The sequence below is a fragment of the Heterodontus francisci genome, chromosome 13 (genome assembly GCF_036365525.1).
Source record: "Heterodontus francisci isolate sHetFra1 chromosome 13, sHetFra1.hap1, whole genome shotgun sequence".
NCBI classification, from domain to species: Eukaryota; Metazoa; Chordata; class Chondrichthyes; order Heterodontiformes; family Heterodontidae; genus Heterodontus; species Heterodontus francisci.
This window is the reverse complement of record NC_090383.1, coordinates 7,287,436-7,306,796: the sequence shown is the minus strand read 5'-3', so window position 1 is coordinate 7,306,796 and position 19,361 is coordinate 7,287,436. Positions and strand designations below refer to the sequence as shown.

At 42.1% G+C, this 19,361-nt stretch overlaps 1 protein-coding gene across 1 annotated transcript in view; it reads right to left on the bottom strand.

The window, feature by feature from the left end:
* LOC137376206 (protein sel-1 homolog 1-like) overlaps nt 1–19,361 on the bottom strand; it is a 48,451-nt gene that overhangs the window by 4,124 nt on the left and 24,966 nt on the right. The window contains exons 9-17 of the mRNA XM_068044312.1: nt 17,781–17,935; nt 17,346–17,402; nt 10,944–11,012; nt 9,803–9,880; nt 6,857–6,919; nt 6,670–6,757; nt 6,416–6,564; nt 1,448–1,613; nt 1,274–1,348 (exon numbers count right to left, since the gene is read on the bottom strand). Of these exons, the coding sequence (XP_067900413.1) occupies nt 1,274–1,348; nt 1,448–1,613; nt 6,416–6,564; nt 6,670–6,757; nt 6,857–6,919; nt 9,803–9,880; nt 10,944–11,012; nt 17,346–17,402; nt 17,781–17,935 (900 nt within the window). The remainder of the gene's footprint in view (nt 1–1,273; nt 1,349–1,447; nt 1,614–6,415; nt 6,565–6,669; nt 6,758–6,856; nt 6,920–9,802; nt 9,881–10,943; nt 11,013–17,345; nt 17,403–17,780; nt 17,936–19,361) is intronic.

Sequence of the window (19,361 nt, the reverse complement as noted above, 5' to 3'; positions counted from 1 at the left end):
GCTGCCGCAATATTAAATGTGGCGGCTCATTTACATGGCTGGGGTGGACTGCGTCCCCCCCTCCACCCCACTCAATGACGTGGAGGGGGTGGACATTCCATCCCCGGCAACGGCATCTGGTACCACTGTGCAAACGCCGACGACATTTTTAAAAGGGCTTCCAGCCCTTACATCTAATTTAAAATTTTCAAGTTACATGAGTGTTAAAAATTAAAGTTACCTCGACCCTCTCCCACCCCTCCCAATTACCATCAAATGTATTAACCAAAAAAAAACTTACCTTGTGCTCCCGACCTTTCCTCCCCCAAAGTTAATAAACTATGAACTTTACCCCTTCCCAATACCCCCTAGACCAATCGAAAACGTTTAACCCCACTCCTCCCCGGCCCTGAAAACTTACCTGCCCCCCCCGCAAACAGTTCCACCTCGAATCTCTGCCTTGTGGTGGCCCCTCCGCCGCCTGGCAGTGGCATCACAATTTGAATATGTTAATGTATTTAAACTAATTAATTAAATACAAAACCCAGAAGGTTATATGGAAGAAGAAGTGGGCTGGGAAGGGTGAGGTGAAAGGTGAGTTCTGAGGGCATGTGCATCATTGGGAACAGTTGCTATAATTCTGTTCGGAGGTTTGGAAGAAGTTGAAAACTGTTATCTGGTGCTTATCTTGGTCTTACCAAATATCCCTACTTTTAATACAGCATTATGCATTGAGACAAAAAGCTGTCAAAAGCTCCCGAACTAATTATAGTAAGCAGATGTTAGTCACATTGCAAACAATATGATGCCAAATACGCTCATGGAGTAACTATTACTGAGAGCAAACCCCTAATCGATTTTTGATCATCCACGTGCTTTGCTGCAAAAATTTGCCTCCGTAACTGCAGTCTTAAACTGCCACCAGATATCATGTACTGGATCATACCAGTTGACATCAAGATCATATCACTCCAAAGTCAACCAATATAGCAATTTAAATGGTTTTGAACAATTTTAAACTGCTTAAACAAAATTTGCCAGTTATATTCTCCAAATAAAATGTGCCTTGGATAAGTAGTTTACAGAAAAAAAATTAATCCAGGCCAACATAAATCACTGACGTATTTTCTGTAAACCAGCAGTTCCTGACGTGTACCTTGTGTACAACCACGTATGAATTGGAATAATGACTCACTTGTGCCTCGAGTCCTTGTGAGTTACTACATCCAACATTAAAGATTTATTTTCCTATAAACTAGTAGCTTTGTCATGTACCTTATATATACACCTGTACCTTGAGCTGCAGCTCGGTTCCAGTATATCAGAGCCATATGGTAGCAATCAATCTGTGAGAGGAGTGCAGACTGCTCTATTAAAACAACAGTACATTTCACAGATTTTATTTTTAAAAATACATTGCAAAAATAAAATCTTTTGGGAGTTTTGCATGTTTAGTTTCAGAACCTACCATATTCTAGAATGTAGGCCGTATTGCTTTGAGCCATTTCATATCCTTGCTCTGCAAGGAATAAATACTGAAGGAAGGCAGAATCTATATTGTTCTCCTTGTAGGCAAAATATGCAGATAAGAATCTCTCAGTCCATTGGCCTCGTTCACAAACATTTTTGTACAGCTAAAGAAGGGAGGAAGATTTTAATTTATCAAAGATTGAAAGTAAATAGGTAAATGAAAGATCAGGCTTCAACTCTGGAATCAGAACCAAATGTAATTTCATAAAAATCCTTAAACTGGTTTAATATTCTATCTATAAGTAAACAAACAAACATACGAATTAGGAGAAGGCCACTCGGCCCTTTGAGCCAGCTCCATTCAATAAGTTCATGGCTGAACTGATTACTCCACATTTCCACCCACCCCTTATAACCTTCCAACCACCTGCCCACCAAGAATCCATCTACTTCTGCCTCAAAAATATTCAAAGACTCTGCCTCCACCGCCCTCCGAAAGCTTGATATTAACTGCCAGAAAAAGCCCTAAAACTAGCATTAATCAGATTCTCTATAATTAACTCCATGGCATGTAGGTGGATCACTAAAACAATTGTTAAATAATAATATACAGCATATTTCTCGAATAATAGAAGCAACCACTAAAATGAAAGATGTACCTAGACAATGAATCAATCTCCATATACAATAAAGCATATTATAAATGACTAAATTAAATATTTTGATTATCCCAAGTGTATCACTGGAAACAAAACCGCTACAGTAGATATTAAAATGCTTTGGGGCTTTTAATGCTGTATGTTTCTATGGGTTCAGGGTCACTGTCCATCCCCACAAGTAAACCCTGCACTCCCTACCAACTAGTTGGGGCATGAGGTTCACTTCCAGAAGTGGTCAGTGACAGTGAACTCAACATGTCACTGTTCTCTAATTTACTGGAATATATCATGTGCAGTGGTTCAAATTACAAAACAGTAGAAACCTATTTATTGAATATTAAACAGATAAATGAATACTCACAATACAATTGTATATTTACAGTACTATAACTACAAACTTTACTGATCTTAAAATATAAAAAGAGACAGCCAGGATGCTTTCCTGAGCTAACCCGCCACATTAAACTAGCCCTTGAAAGTCTTTTCATTTACTCGGTGGGTGGCTTTACACTATTATTGAGTTGCTGATCTCTGCCTGTTTCAGATTAATTGCCCTCTTTGAGCAATACCACCAGAGATACTGTACCAATTGCTTTAGAAGATAGCCCACAACAAGTGGAAGTAAAAACTGTCTCTTAAGTACATTGGAGGGTCAGTCATTCACAAGAACCCTGGAATAGGTTATTTCTCAGAAAGGAGTCAACCTATCTGTTCCAAACAATTTAAATGATTCTGGGCAATGGATCCCCATTCAAGGACAAAGGCAGCAATTCAATAAATATCCTGCCATAGGCAAAACCGACCCCCAACTGCAATGGTAGAACACTTCAGTTGTGTTGTTACCAGTTAACACACGAAAACTTTGCTTTGTGATTTATTAGTTTAGCGGCTGTGATTTTAAAGTGAATTAGTTGATCTCACGTAGAATTGCCTAGTCCAAAACTTCACAATGACAGAAAGGAGGCATGTGGGCAACATATTCCACTTTGATGGGGATTGGATAGGGAATCTGCAATTGGATCCAACTGCTCTACACAAACATCAGTAGCGCAGTCTCAATCAATGGGTGGGAATCGGAAAGTATTCCAATCAAACCTGGAGTCAGGAAGGGCTGTCCTCTCTCCCCTGTCTTGTTGGTGTGCTGTATTGAACCTTTTGCCCAGTTCATTAGGAAGATGCAGGCATAACAAAGGTGACAATCTCAGGCAGTAGGTCAAAACCTCCCTGCACATGGATGACTTTGCTGTCTTCTGCTTGGATCCGCTGTCCGTTTGCAGGCTGATGAGCATCTGCGATCAGTTTGAATTGGCCTCAGGAACCAAAGTAAATTGAGGCAAAAGCAAGGACATGTTCCTTGGGAACTGGGCCGACCGATCCTTTGTCCCCTTCGCCGTCAGGTCAGATTACATGAAGGTGCTGAGGATATGGTTCAGAGGGGCCAGGGCACACACCAAAAACTGGAAGAAGCGTATAGTCATGGTGAAACAGAAACTGGGCATGTGGGAGCGATGCTTCCTCTCCATTGCGGGTAAGAACCTGGTCATTGGGTGAGAGGTGCTCATGGTGTTGCTCTGCGTGGTGGAGGTCTGGCCTATACCCCACTCCCACCTGAACCATCTTCTGCTTTATCTGGAGATCGAAAATGGAGCGGGTCTGCAGGGAGACGATGTTCAAACCTCTTGATAAAGGGGGGAAAAATCGTACCCAATGTCACCCGATCCTGATGGCCACCTTTGTTTGTGGCTGCATCAAGCTGTGCGTAGACTCTTGGTTTGCCAACACCAAATGTCACTATGTGCTGAGGTTCTATCTGTTCCTGGTTGCGAAGGATGGGTCTGGTCACATTGCCGCAGAACACTTGATTCAGTTGGACTGTGCCGCACCACCTGTCCCTCATGGCAAATTTTGCACAGAAAAACACCTTTGACTACAAGTCCATCAGGCAGTGGTCCACATGTAATGTCTTAGAGGCCCTGCGGGTCATCACCAGAACTTTCAAACAAACATCAAGACATATAGCTTAGCTGGTGGTGAGAAGGGCCCTTCCAGCCAGATCCTTCCTGCATGCCCAGAGTCTTACCACCTTCGCACGCTGCCCTCGAGGCGGCTGTAGTGGCAAAGAGACTGTTGGCCACCTCTTTCCGCAATGTGCCTTCCCAAAGCAGGTCTGGAAAGAGATGTCATGGTTTTTGTTGAAGTTCATCCTGAGCAGCTTCGTAATGCAGGACTCAGTGCTCGATGGGCTGTTCTCAGGGACGTACACCATCAACTCGGTGAAAGACGCACTTTGGTCTGCCTGAAACTTGCTGGTCTTCCAGTGCAAAGAGCTGTTGATGACCAAGTGTTGCAGTCAGACTTATTAAGGCCCAGGACACTGAAACTTGGGGCAGTCACCACAAAGGCTCAATGGGGAAAGATCACAGTGTAAGGAGCTCCCACCATAGTCTACCAAGGGGCTGGAAACCATGTAAAACCCCTCGGGCTGTATGCACCAGAGAATATTTGACACGAAATGTAAATGCACAATGCAAATATAACCTGTAATGGCAAATGTAGTGAGGCACCTCGTACCGTATTGAAAGAAACTGATCTGTATTGCATTTTATGTAATGTCAAATTTGAACTGTTAAGTAATGTATTTTTATAAATTTTATGAATAATGTGTATTTTTGGAAAAGAAATCTGATGTTGAAGAGTTGGAGTTCCTGCTGCAAGAAATACACCAAGGAAGGTGGGCCTGAAAGCCCACCATCCACAAAAATCACAGGTGCAATCTGCATGGAAGGAGGCAACCAAATGAACACTGTAATTTCTCAGCTTCCTCACACCTGCCTGCAAATGAGGAAGAAGTTTGCTGGTACCAGGAGAAGAGTAAAAATCAGTTCCTTCCTCACTTTTGCCCACATTTCTTGTACAATGCATCATGTGCAGCACAAACTCACCATGGGAACTACATCACCATCTGGGAGTTATTATTTAAAACACTGCACACAATCATTGCCCTTATGCACATGCCCTTGCCATGTGCCAAATCTGTAAAGCACCGTTGTACTGGTAGAGGTCAAAGAGCAAATAGGTACCAAGTCTGTTAAAAATCATCCTGCTCCCCATTACAGCATGGCATCATGGATATTGGCCGCAGAAGAGTATAATGATGTTTCAGTGTTCAGATATCTACTGAAACTTGAGTGCAAACCACTGCTGTCTACGTGGGCAGTGGGATGAATATTAGCAGCCTTAATATCCATGTGAATGGAATGTGTGATGCCTTGAACGCAATCACACTCAATCAGTGAAAGTTCTGTGCTCTGTCGAGCTGGTACCTTCTATTGACAGAGAAAGTGATGAAGGTCTTTCCGTTTGCAAATCTTGCATTTGTCACTTGACACATGTAAATACTACAAACTGCCCGATATGGTAAGAGTCCTCTGGGCTGGCTTGGAAGTATACCGTGGCCTGGTAACTAAATACTGTGTCAGCCTTCATGTCAGAAGATGGAAGGAGTGATACAGGGGTGGAGGAGAGGGGGCAATGGCGGATGGAGAAGGGCTAGGTGGCATTGGAGAGGGTTCAGAGACCAGTGATGGAGTAATTCTGGGATTTGAGGTTCTAAGTTATGATGCTCAGAATGAAACCTGTTTTTACTACAGACAAGTTACAAAAGGCTTTTTTAAATTCTGAGAAGCATTCATAAGCTAGATGAAAAATAGATGATTTAGTTTATACTGCAAGTGCAAATTCAATAACATTCTAATATTAACTGGATTCAAACAAAATTGAATTGAAAGATTTGTTTTCAAGAATAATGGATATACATACAGAGCCACAGCCAGAAATGTGTCATCAACACTTCTAAACAGGAGTTCGAATAATCTGGTTAAGAACAGTATTGAGGATACAGAACAGATGGAGATGATCACAAATAGTCTGTAAACTGATTCTTCCTGAACTATTTAGAGTAGAAACTGTGTCAATCAGGCACCCAATTAGGATGATTAATGTAGGATGTAAGATAATGATGTCTAACATAGGATGCAAGGTGAGATAGATACTCTGAAGTTTTTCAAGTGGCAGGGGGAAAAATACAAAATTAAATGGGTTGAGTTGTGTCCATGATGGAGTGGATGGTATGGGCCTGATTTTAACTGTGTAAGTGAATGAGTTTTGACTGAGTTAAAATCTGACATGTCCATGGAAGGAATAAGCTTGCAGGTCCATTTGGCCTTTTCTCCTTCCACTCTTTCTTATTTTACTATTCAAATCAACTGCACTAATTCCTTTAAAATTAATTGTACTGGTTCTATTACCTCAGCAGCAGTGAGACAGGATCTAACCACTCCAGTTCCACTTCCATACATCTGAGCTAGATTGTACAAGGCCAGGGCATGCCCAGCTTGAGAGGCATGATGAAAATACTTAATGGCCATTTTATAGTCTCTCTTCACACCTAACCCAGCTGTAATAAAAAATATGTTTACATTCAATCATGGGATAGCATATCACGTAATTTATGTCAATTTCAAGCAATAATATGGCAAAATGATGCATTTCTTGTCTTTACCATAGTGCATGACTCCTAGCTGAAACTGTCCATCTACCCAGCCCTTATCAGCTGCCTTCTTAAAGTATTTTAAAGCCTCTTCATAATCCTGAAACAAAATGTAATAAAGAGACCTACTTTACATCGGAAACACAGTTTATGATTTTTTTTCAGTCATAAGTCATTTTGTTCAGAGCAGGAAACTTACCACCGGCACTCCTTTTCCGTAAAGGTAAGCTAATCCTAAACCTGTTAGTCCAATAGGGTTGCCCTGAAATAAGACATTAGATACAGTATTCAAGATCTGCTGAAAGAACAGACGTAGGGGCCATGGACCCCAACAAGAAAATGACAGCTACATAACATCTGAAAGGTGATGAACATTCATTTTTTGTCCATATACTAGCAGATCTCTGTGCTGCTGCACGCAGTGAGTTAAGTGGAGGCTCTGCTATTTTATAACAGTATGGGTGTTATGCCAAGTAATGGATGAGATATTATCAGGGCCACTGATTTACATACGATCAAACATACAAACATATGAATTAGGAGCAGGAGTAGGCCACATGACCCTTCGAGCCTGCTCTGCCATTCAATAAGTTCATGGCTGAACTGATTACTCCACATTTCCACCTACCCCTCAATAACCTTTCACCCCCTTGCTTATCAAGAATCTACCTCTGCCTTAAAAATATTCAGAGACTCTGCTTCCACCATCTTTTGAGGAAGAGAGTTCCAAAGACTCACAACCCTCTGACAGAGCATATTTTTCCTCACCTCTGTCTTAAATGGGCAACCCCTTATTTTTAAAGTGGCCCCTAATTCTAGATTCTCCCACAAGGGGAAACATCCTTTCCACATCCACCCTGTCAAGACCCCTCAGGATCTTATATGTAGGAGGGAATGTGGAGTTGAGGTTACAATCAGATCAGCCAGTTGACTGGCGGAACAGGCTCGAGAGGCCGAGTGGCCTATTCCTGTTCCTATTTCATATGTTCGTATAATATATATTTAATGGAAGACCTCAGGCCTAGAAGTTCATTGAGGCAAAAAAGCAGTCACCTAAGACAGAGCAGACAGAGACAGAGAGAGAGAGAGAGACAGAGAGAGAGACACAGAGAGAGAGAGAGACAGAGACACAGACAGAGAGAGAGAGAGAGAGACACACACAGAGAGACAGAGAGAGATACAGAGAGAGACACAGAGAGAGAGAGACACACAGAGAGAGAGAGAGAGAGCGAGAGAGAGAGCGCGAGAGACAGAGGGACACAGAAAGAGACAGAGAGACACACAGAGAGACAGAGAGAGAGAGACACACACAGAAAGAGACAGAGAGACACACAGAGAGACAGAGACAGAGAGACAGAGAGACATGTGAGTTTATCATTTTTAAACCAAGTTGCATTTTTAAAGCAAATATAGGCGTCTATTTATCGGATAATCACTGTTTTGCTGACAGTGAAGACAACCATTCGAACTCCTCACACTTGTGAGACAGGCAGAGAGTGACAAAAAACAGATGGAGAAACAGAGGGATACAAAAACAGCATGAAAGGCAGACAGAGACATACACAAGTCAGAGAGGCAGACACAGAAATAGGGAGAGAGAGAGAAAGAAAGAAAGAAAGGAGAGACAGGCAGAGAAACAGAACCAATAGCAAAACACCAAATTTAGTGTTTACAGGGAACTTTTCATAAGTTACAAACTAGTGCTAGCATATCTGGACCCCTCCTAAATACCCAATATCTAACTCCAACTGGCACATCTAACATACCATCTGACAAGTGTATTTGCAGCTTTAATAGTAGCAAAGGATTGAAAATTAAATGCATTTAAATATATATTAAACATATATTAAACAGGGCCACTCATTTCCAATCTTCACAGGATAGCTGACAGAGTCATGGAAATAGATTCTTAAAAGCACCAGCAGAAATCTCAGATACCATTTGATAAAAATGTAATTTGACATATTCAGGCATTGTACATAAATGGGCCTGAACACCCTTATTATTAAAAAATAGTGTCTCCCCTGACATTTTTATTCGAAAAGTTAATTCAAAGATATGATACATCATAAAAGTAGCTTGCTTGCTTGTAGCTTCAGTTAACCAGGTGAGTGAAGTCTGAATAGAGTTGCAAGACAGACTTTGGAGGAAAAAGAAGGGACTCAGTTGGATGAAGAGATATGCATCATAAATGTGATGATTGTGGTTACACAATATTTAAAGCACATAAATAGGCCATTTTAGCCCAAAAGCTCCGTGTCAGTGTTTATGCTCATAATGACCCTCCTCCCACCTCACTTCATCTAACCCCATCAGCATATCCTTCTATTCCTTTCTCCCGCATGCACTTATCTAGCTTCGCTTTAAATGCATCGGTACTATTCACCTCCACTACACCTTGTGGTAGTGTGTTCCACATTAGAATCAATCTCTGGGCAAAGAAGTTTCTCCTTATTCTCCGAGTGTATAAAAAGAATTGTAGAGATTTAAGAGCAATTCCACATGCCGTTCCAAGATTTGCCATTCTTCAAAAACATGTTGCTCTGGATACGTACTAGCAACTTTTGTCCTATTACCAAAGTCAAATGTGTAACTTGACCAAATACTTCGTAATCAGAGCTATATCCAGAGCTTTAAGTGCCTGCCTGCAGCATATCTTTAAGCCCTTACTCCAACTTCTCTCCACAATACCACATTAAAAAATAACTTTCAAGTTCAAAATCAGGAGAGGGACGAAGAAAGACCAACATCTTTGTGCTCTCCATTCCCCTTTTCTTTCCTGACACCCCCAGTAGTGTAAACAGTGGGAGAGATAAAGATTGCTTGATAAAATTATTTCAATATCTGCAACTACCCCTTCAGCAATGGAAATAAGCATCATTCCTGCACATGAAACAGATCAGATGTTTGTCTAAAAGAGATGGTTTTCCTTGGCTTCCTTTCTTAACTGTACTTACCAGATTCCCCACACAGACACACTTCAAACCAAGATTTATGGTTTACTTGTAAGAACATCTTTACTGCCATTACTGTTGTTATTTTAATATTTATAGTTATGGTTCAGATTTTAGGAGCTGCATACATTAGAAAATTGATGATGAAATCCATCAGACTTGAGGCTGTGTGAAAAATTTGCAAGGCTTACCCTTTCAGCTGCCATTCTAAAGTACATGAGAGCAGTTTCATTGTTCTGAGGCACAACTTCATTCCCTTCAGCATACATCTAGAAAACAAAGTTACAGTTAAATAAAACGGTTTCTTCATTCGAGATAGATAAACACTGAGGGGTCATAAAGTGAGACAGCGATCGGATGAGCGGGACGAGCAGCGGTCAACAGTGACCTGCGGTTTTAATGTAGACGGGAGAAGCACACATTCAGCTATGTGTTTTTTAAAAAGGCACCTTTTGATGAGGGACTGTGTTAACTGTAAATTAGTCACATTTAATTGTCTGCAGATGGTGGGCATTAACTGGGGACTCACATGTGCCCCTATAAATAGGCATAGATTGAAACTGTGGTTGTTGGGTCAGGTGCATGTTTGTAAAGTGTGTCTCTGTAAACAAATGCTTAGAAAAAATGTGTAAAGATTAGTTCCGGCTCTATCCTTCACCACCTGGCATTCTGGAGTATCATCGACTGCACGGTCTCTTTAAGGACATGTTGATTAGGCCACATGTAGACCAGGTTTTCTAAACACAGCCGGCCCAGCTTGTGTGAAACTGGAGCAGTGTCAGCAAATTTCTCAGTCTGTAGTCATCTGCATTTCTAAAACATTCAATAGTTCAGTTGTTTCTTTAAAAAAAACTGAATCCCCAGTGCTGGCTATGATTTAGGTACTATTGAAAGCAAAGTGTTGTTTAATTTGATCTATTACTTAAAATAAAGTCTGTTTTAATGACACATGGTTGATATTCAATCTTGCCTTAAATCACCATTTTCTGCCCTCTATAGGGAGACTGCAATATTGCATGGGAATGATAAATAACTGCAACTAACATTATATTGTCTGGCTTGGCTTATTACTGGGAACATATTAGAATGCTGCAGATTGGAACAGATGATTTCACAGGCTCAGAAGCAGATATACAACAGTTTTACTATCTAAAATACCTTTACATTATACTCTAAGCTTTCGATAATTTCACAAAAGCTGAAAAGTAAATTATGTAGTCATGTTCTGTGTCATGTTAGAACAATTTGTTATACAGATTACAATCAATAAAGAGGACAACTGTGTTGATACAAAAAATAAATCACCAATTTTATAACGCGTAGCATTATTACCTTTCCTAAAAACCCCAAGGCATTTGTACTGCCACCATGAGCAGCTTTTGATAAGTAGTAGAAAGCCTTCTACAGGAAGAGAAAAAACAGTTTACTATGTTTATTACAAAAATCTTGTTGCATTCAAAAAGACTATCTATAAGTAAACCTCTACTTGCATTATAAAATAAGTAAGTCTTAAACCTGGAATAGAATATTTACAAAATCTGTGGCTCGGTTGGTAGCACTCTCAGCTGAGTCAGAAGGTTGTGGGTTCAAGACCCACTCTAGGATTTGAGCACAAAAATCAAGGCTGACACTCCATGCAGTACTGAGGGAGTGCTGCACTGTTGGAGGTGCATCTTTTGGATGAGGTGTTAAACTGAGGTCCCATCTGCCCTTTCAGGTGGATATAAAAGATCCCATGGCACTATTTCAAGGAGGGCCAGCAGAGTTATCCCTGATGTACTGGCCAATATTTATCCCTCAATCAACATCACAAAAAACGATTATCTGGCCTTTATCACATTGCTATTTGTGGGAGCTTGCTGTGTGCAAATTGGCTGCCACTTTTCCTACAGCAGCTACACTTCAAAAGTACATAACTGACTGTAAAGTACTTTGAGACATCCAGTGGCCATAAAAATGGGGAGATGGTGGCGAAGTAATGTCACTGGACTAGTAATCAAGAGAGCTAGGCTAATACTCTGGGGACATGGGTTCACATCCCACCGCACAGCTGTGGGAATTTAAATTCAATTAATCAATAAAAATCTGGAATTGAAAGCTAACCTCAATAATGGTGACCATGAAACTCTCAATTGATGCAAAAACCCATCTGGTTCACTAATGTTCTTTAGGAAAGGAAATCTGCAGTCCTTACCTGGTCTGGCCTACATGTGACTCCAGACGTACAGCAATGTGGTTGACTCTTAAAATGCCCTCTGAAATGGCCTAGCAAGCCACTCAGTTGTACAAAACCGTGACACAAAAGTTGAAAAGGAATAAAACCAGAAGGAACACCCAGCATCGACCTAGGCACTAGAAATGACAATGGCAAACCCAGCCCTGTCAACCCTGCAAAGTCCTCCTTACTAACATCTGGAGGCTTGTGCCAAAATTGGGAACCAACAAAAGTGAGAAACCTACACAGACAAGTCAAGCAACAGCCTGACGTAGTCATACTCGTGGAAACGTACCTTACATCCAATGTTCCATACACCACCATCACCATTCCTGGTACGTCCTGTCCCATTGGCAGGACAAACTCACCAGAGGTGGCAGCACAGTGGTATAAGATCAGGAGGGAGTTGCCCTAAGAGTCCTTAACATTGACTCTGGAACTCTTATGGCATCAGGTCAAACATGGGCAAGGAAACCTAAAGCTGATTACTACCTACTGCCCTCCCTCAGCTGGTGAATCAGTACTCCTCCACGTTGAACACCACTTGGAAGAAGCACTGAGGGTGGCAAGAGCACAAAATGTACTCTGGGTGGGGGACTTTAATGGCTATCACCAAGAGTTGCTCGATAGCACCACGACTGGCCGAGCTGGCTGAGACCTGAAGGACAGATCTGACAGACTGGGCCTGTGGCAGATGGTGAAGGAACCAACAAGAGGGAGAAACCTAATAGACCTTGTCCTCACCAACTACCGATTGCAGATGTATCTGCCCATGACAGTATTGGTAGGAGTGAAAACGAGGTCCTATCTTCACACTGAGCAGACCCTCCACTGTGTTATGTGCACTACCACCGTGATAAATGGGATAGATTCAGAACAGATCTGGAGTTCAAAACTGGGCATCCATGAGGCACTGTGGACCATCAGCAACAGCAGAATTGTATTCAACCACAATCTGTAACCTTATGACACAGCATATCCCTCACTCTATCATTACCATCAACCCTGGTTCAATAAACAGTGCAGGAGAACATGCCAGGAGCATCACCTAAAAATGAGGTGTCAATCTGGTGAAGCTACAACACTGGACTACTTGCATGCTAAACAGCAGAAGCAGCATGCAATAGACAGAGCTAAGTGATCCCACAACCAATGGATCAGATCAAAGTTCTGCAGACCTGCTATATCCAGTCATGAATGGTCATGGACAATTAAACAAACAACAGGAGGAAGAGGCTCCACAAATATACCCATCCTCAATGATGGGGGAAGCCAGCACATCAGTGCAAAAGAAAAGGCTGAAGCATTTGCGACCATTTTCAGCCAGAAGTGCCGAATGGATGATCCATCTTGGCCTCCTTCTGAGTTCCCCAACATCAGAGATGCCAGTCTTCAGTCAATCCGATTCACTCCACATGATATCAAGAAACAACTGAAGGCACTGTATACCGTAAAGACTATGGGCCCTGACAACATCGTGGCTATAGTTCTGCAGACTGGTGCTACAGAACTACCTGCACCATTAGCCAAGCTGTTCAGTCCAGCTACAATATGGGCACCTACTCGACAATGAGGAAAAGTGCCCTTCTATGTCCTGTCCACAAAAAGCAGGACAAATCCAATCCGACCAATTACCATCCCATCAGTCTACTCTCAATCATCAGCAGAGTGATAGAAAGTGTCATTGACAGTGCTGTCAAGCGCCACTCACTCAGCAACAACCTGCTCACTGATATTCAGTTTGGATTCCGCCAGGGTACTCGGCTCCTGACCTCATTACAGCCTTGGTCCAAACATGGACAAAATAGCTGAACTCCAGAGGTGAGCTGAGAGTGACTGCCCTTGATATCAAGGCAGCATTTGACCGAGTATGGCATCACGGAGTCCTAGCCAAATTGAAGTCAATGGAAATCAGGGGGAAATTCTCCACTGGTTGGAGTCATACCTCACACAAAGGAAGATGGTTGTGGCTGTTGGAGGCCAATCATCTCAGTCCCAGGTCATCACTGCAGGAGTTCCTCAGGGTAGTGTCCTAGGCCCAACCATCTTCAGCTGCTTCATCAATGACCTTCCTTCAATCATAAGGTCAGAAGTGGGGATGTTCGCTGATGACGTTAATTACCATTTGCAACTCCCCAGACACTGAAACAGTCCATGTCCATATGCAGCAATACCTGGACAACATCAAGGCTTGGTCTGTTAAGTGGTAACATTTGTGCCACCACAGGTGGCAGGCAATGACCATGTCAAACAAGAGAGAATCTAACCATCTCTCCTTGATGTTCAATGGCATTACCATAGCTGAATGTCCTACTATCAACATCCTGGGGGTTACCATTCACCTCCTGAATCCTCAAAGCCTGTCCACCATCTATAAGACATAAGTCAGGAGTGTGATGGAATACTCTCCATTTGCCTGGAACTGTGCGGCTACACCACCACTCGGGAAGCTCGACACCATCCAGCCTGCTTGATCGGTACCCCATCCACCATCTCAACATACGAACATATGAACTAGGAGCAGGAGTAGGCTATTCATCCATTCGAGCCTGCCCCGCCATTCTAAAAGATCATGGCTGTTCTGTTTGCAGACTCAACTCCACTTTCCTGCCTACCCCCTTTCACTCCCCTCACCACCGATACACAGTGGCAGCAATGTGTACCATATACAAGATGCACTGCAGCAACTCACCACGCCTCCTTCGATAGCACCTTCCAAACCTGTGACCTCTTCCACCTGGAAGGATAAGGGCAGCAAACGCATCGGAACACCACCATCTGCAAGTTCCCCTCCAAGCCACACACCATCCTGCTGCTGCTACTGCTGCTTGTAGCTACTCCTACCAGGAGATCTACTGTGACGGTACATCATGCTTGTCTACCTTGCGCCATGCTCACACATCCACTATAGCTCGTCTGCAACCACTCTGTGATGTCCATCATCCAACTACACCTAGGTCGACCTCTCTTTCTGCTGCCCTCCACTTTGCCCTCTAGAAGAGATCTCTGTAGCTTTTCAGCTCTGATCAAATGGCTGAAACACTGACGTTTTCTTTTGTAGATGTCACTTTTTAAAGAGTTCTTTTTGCTCTTGCAATTTCAAGCACCTCTTCATTTGTCTTATGGTCTGTATAAAGAATTTTAAGCATACATCTTAGCATGCACATTTCAAAGGCCTCTATTTTCTTCCACAGATCTTTACTTATTGTCCAGATTTTTGAGGCAGACAGGAAAGTGGATCGAATGTAGCATCTTATGAGTTCTTTCCTTGTTAAAAGCTTGAGCATCCTGACTTGGAAATATATCACTGTTTCTTCCCAGTCACTGGATCAAAATCCTGGAACTCCCTTCCTAACAGCACTGTGGATGTGCCCGGACCAGATGGACTGCAGCAGTTCAAGGCGGCAGCTCACCACCACCTTCTCAAGGGCAATTCGGGATGGCAACAAATGCTAGCCTTGCTAGCAACACCCACATCCCATGAAGTGAATAAAACAAAATATAAACGCACGTCTTCCTTTTTCTTCCGCCCCCAATTGAAAACACTGATGTGTGCATTTCCACACAGGCAAGTCATGCTCTGGTGGCTCAGCCAAATAGCCATTTCTCATGTTTTGAGCCTTAACAGGTTCGTAGCCAAACACGATCCTGTCCAAAGTGGTGCACATCCACATGTCAACACTTTCCAGCAAGGGTCACTGGACAGTGACCAGGAGCAGGAGCCCTTGCTGATTTTCCACTTCCTACAGCAGAAAGTTTCAAGGTCAATTACAGCTGTCCAGTGCCACCCGAGCTAATCTGGCACAGGCTGGAAATTGAACCTCTGGTCTGTATGGCTCAGTCACATCTTGAGATTCTGTGTAACCCTCTGAGGTCTCTGTGCTCTTCCAATTCTGGCCGTTTGAGCACCCCCAATTTTAATCACCATCGGTGGATGTGACTTCAGTTGTCTTGACCCTAAGGTCTGGAATTCCCTCCCTAAACCTTTCCATCTCTCTACTTCTCTCTCCTCCTTTAAGACATGCCTTAAAATTCTACAATTCTACATCTCAGACCAAGGTTTTGGCCATCTGCCCTAATCACCCCTTAAATGGCTCGGTGTCAAATTTTGTTTGGTAACATTCCTGTGAAGCACGTTGTGTTGTTTTACTATGTTAAAGGCGCTATATAAATGCAACTTTTTTGTTTTCAGAGTCACTTCATGATCAGCTTCAAGTAACTGGCCTCAACTGTGCACATTGGGTAATTTACTGTTAGTTTAAAGTTGTCAGTAGCACTCTTGCTTGAGTCAGAAGGACTGGAGTTCAAATCCCATTGAATTTGAGTGCAGAATCTAGGCCAACATTTCAATGCACTACTAAGGGAGTGGTGGGTGGGAATGTCATTTTTTGGATGTGACACTAAATTAAGACCCCTTCTATCTGTTCTGGAGGACACAGAAGATCCCACGGCCCGATTCAAAGAAGAGTAGGGAGTTCTTCTGATGTCCTAGTCAACATTCCTCCCTCAGCTGACACTATCAAAATTGATGAACTGGTCATTTCTTGTTTACTGGACCTTGTGTGCAAATTAGCTGCTGCATTTCCTTACATGACCAAAAATGGCTGTACCTCAACTAATTCACTCTTCCTAACACAGTCCGGGACAACCTGAGAGAGCATAACAAATGATATATAAAAATAGTTTATTTCCTTTGCAACTAGGATGCTCAATAAATTGGTCAACAGAAATAAAAAAAAACCTGAAAAGAAAAAAATCCAGGGAAATAAATGTCATCGTTTTGGGTTTCTGGTTTGTACCCTGATTTCACACATGAGCTCTTGGTCATGGTCCAGTGGGAAGCACCATGTTTCATCAAATAGAGGCGATGTTTCCCCAATAGACAGCGGAAACTGGCTTCTGAATCCAGAATAATGGCGTAGAAGGAAAGAAAAATTAATTTAGACTGGGAAAAATTCAAAACAGTTCCGAGTAAAACAACTTCAGGAATTTTGGGTGTACAATTGTAGATTTCATTCTTACTGAACACTGCAAGGTCCCAAATTCAGGAATTCAGGAGAAACCTCTTTACCCAGAGTGGTGATAATGTTGAACTTGTGACCACAGGAAATGGTTGAGGCAAATAGCAGACATGCATTTAAGGGGAAGTTGGATAAACACGAGGGAGAAAGGAACAGAAGCATCGTTGATCGGGTTAGATGAAGAGGGTGGGAAGAAGCGAGTATGGAGTATAAACACCAGCATGGAACTGTTGGCCTGTTTCTGTGCTGTAAATACTGTGTCATTATAAAGTTACATAAGTAAAGAAGAACTGCAATTTAACAATTGTGGTTCTTATTTCAGCACTGAATTTCATATCACACCGATTCCAGAACCACGTATGAGTCTTGCAGATTTTAGTTTTTTAAATTTCTTTTAAAATTTATCTTTATTGACTCTTACATACATTTGCATTTTTCTTTGGTCACTATCCATCTATACTACAGCTTCAAAAGAGCCCTTCCTCAGAGTACACCTACTTCATAGTCTTGTTCTATTCCTTTCCCTCCTGTGAGATGTAGCTGACCAAGACCAACCTAAGAGAGAACATATTTTTCATCAATTTAAGACTGCCACAAAGGCAAACTCTATTATTCTGAAAAAGTAAAAGAAAAAGTAAATAATTTCACCGATTCAATACTTTTTTTATTGGCAAGATACAAGAAAGAACATAACGAAGGGATTACAACAAAAGTTCAAAATGGAACAACAGATGCGGGAATGTGAACTTCATGTTTGCCAAAGTCTTTTCGGGTGGGTACCAATATAAACTTAGATATCAGAAAATAAATTAAAATCTGCAAGATTTGAAATTAATTATTCAAAATATTTGGCAACATCTGCTCAAAGTAATAAATTGCTGCTTTTTAAAAAAAAACTTAAGTTAACAGAAAAAAGGAAGTGCCGTTTCATACCTGTGACTGAAGATCTCCTTTCTCTGCTATAAACTGGTAGTACTGGTACAGATCTAAATCCATTATTTCACCATTGGAACTAAGATTTTCAGCCCTTTCTGTCAGTCTAACCTTTTCAGTTAGAATTTCTCCACTCAGGGCAACATTATCTGCCACTATGTGTAACAAACAAGAATTAACTATGTTATGAGATGCCATCCTCTTTGTTACCTTTTAGTGCATCTGTAGGTTATCAGAAAGCTAAAGCATTTGCATTGTTCATCTTATAACTTAAAAATTACAAATAGAAGACTGCAAAATTTAATTTATATTGGCAAAAACACAAGCTTATTTAGCAAGAATATCAATATCAAAGAATTATTAGGTGTGAAATTTATGACTGATGTTAACGGAGTGCTTGAATTAGTGTTCAGCTCTTCCCATGATTCTTTGAAGCAATAATCACAGATGCTAGTCTTCAGCCAATTCAATTCACACCATGTGATATCAAGAAACAACTGAAGGCACTGGATACTTCAAAGGCTATGGGCCCTGACAATATTCCAGCAATAATACTGAAGACCTGTGCTCCAGAACTTGCCATGCCCCTAGCCAAGCTGTTCCAGTACAGCTACAACACTGGCATCTACCCTACAATGTGGAAAATAGCCCAGGTACGTGCTGTACACAAAAAGCAGGACAAGTCCAACCCAGCCAATTACCGCCCCATCAGTCTACTCTCAATCATCAGTAAAGTGATGGAAGGTGTCATCAACAGTGCCATCAAGCAGCCCTTGCTTAGCAATAACCTGCTCAGTGACACTCAGTTTGGGTTCCGCCAGGGCCACTCAGCTCCCGACCTCATTACAGCCTTGGTTCAAACATGGCCAAAAATGTTGAACTGAAGAGGTGAGCTGAGAATGACTGCCCTTGACATCAAGGCGGCATTTGACAGAATATGGCATCAAGGAGCCCTAGCAAAACTGGAGTCAATGGGAATCAGGGGAAAACTTTCCGCTGGTTGAGGTCATACCAAGCATAAAGGAAGATGGTTGTGGTTGTTGGAGGTCAATCATCTCAGCTTCAGGACATCACTGCAGGAGTTCCTCAGGGTAGTGCTCTCGGCCAAGCACCTTCAGCTGCTTCATCAATGACCTTCCTTCAATTGTAAGGTCAGAAGTGGGGATGTTAGCTGATGATTGCACAATGTTCAGCACCATTCGCAACTTCTCAGATACTGAAGCAGTCCGTGTGGAAATGCAGCATGACCTGGACAACATCCAGGCTTGGGCTGAACACTGGCAAGTAACATTCACGCCACACAAGTGCCAGGCAATGACCATCTCCAACAAGAGAGAATGTAATCATGTCCCCTTGACATTCAATGGCATTATGATCGCTGAATCCCCCACTAGCAACATCCTGAGTGTTACCATTGACCAGAAACTGAACTGGAGTAGCCATATCAATACCCTGGCTACAAGAGTAGGTCAGAGGCTAGGAATCCTGCAGCGAGTAACTCACCTCCTGACTCTCCAAAGCCTGTCCACCATTTACAAGGTACAAGTCAGGAGTGTGATGGAATACTCTCTGCTTGCCTGG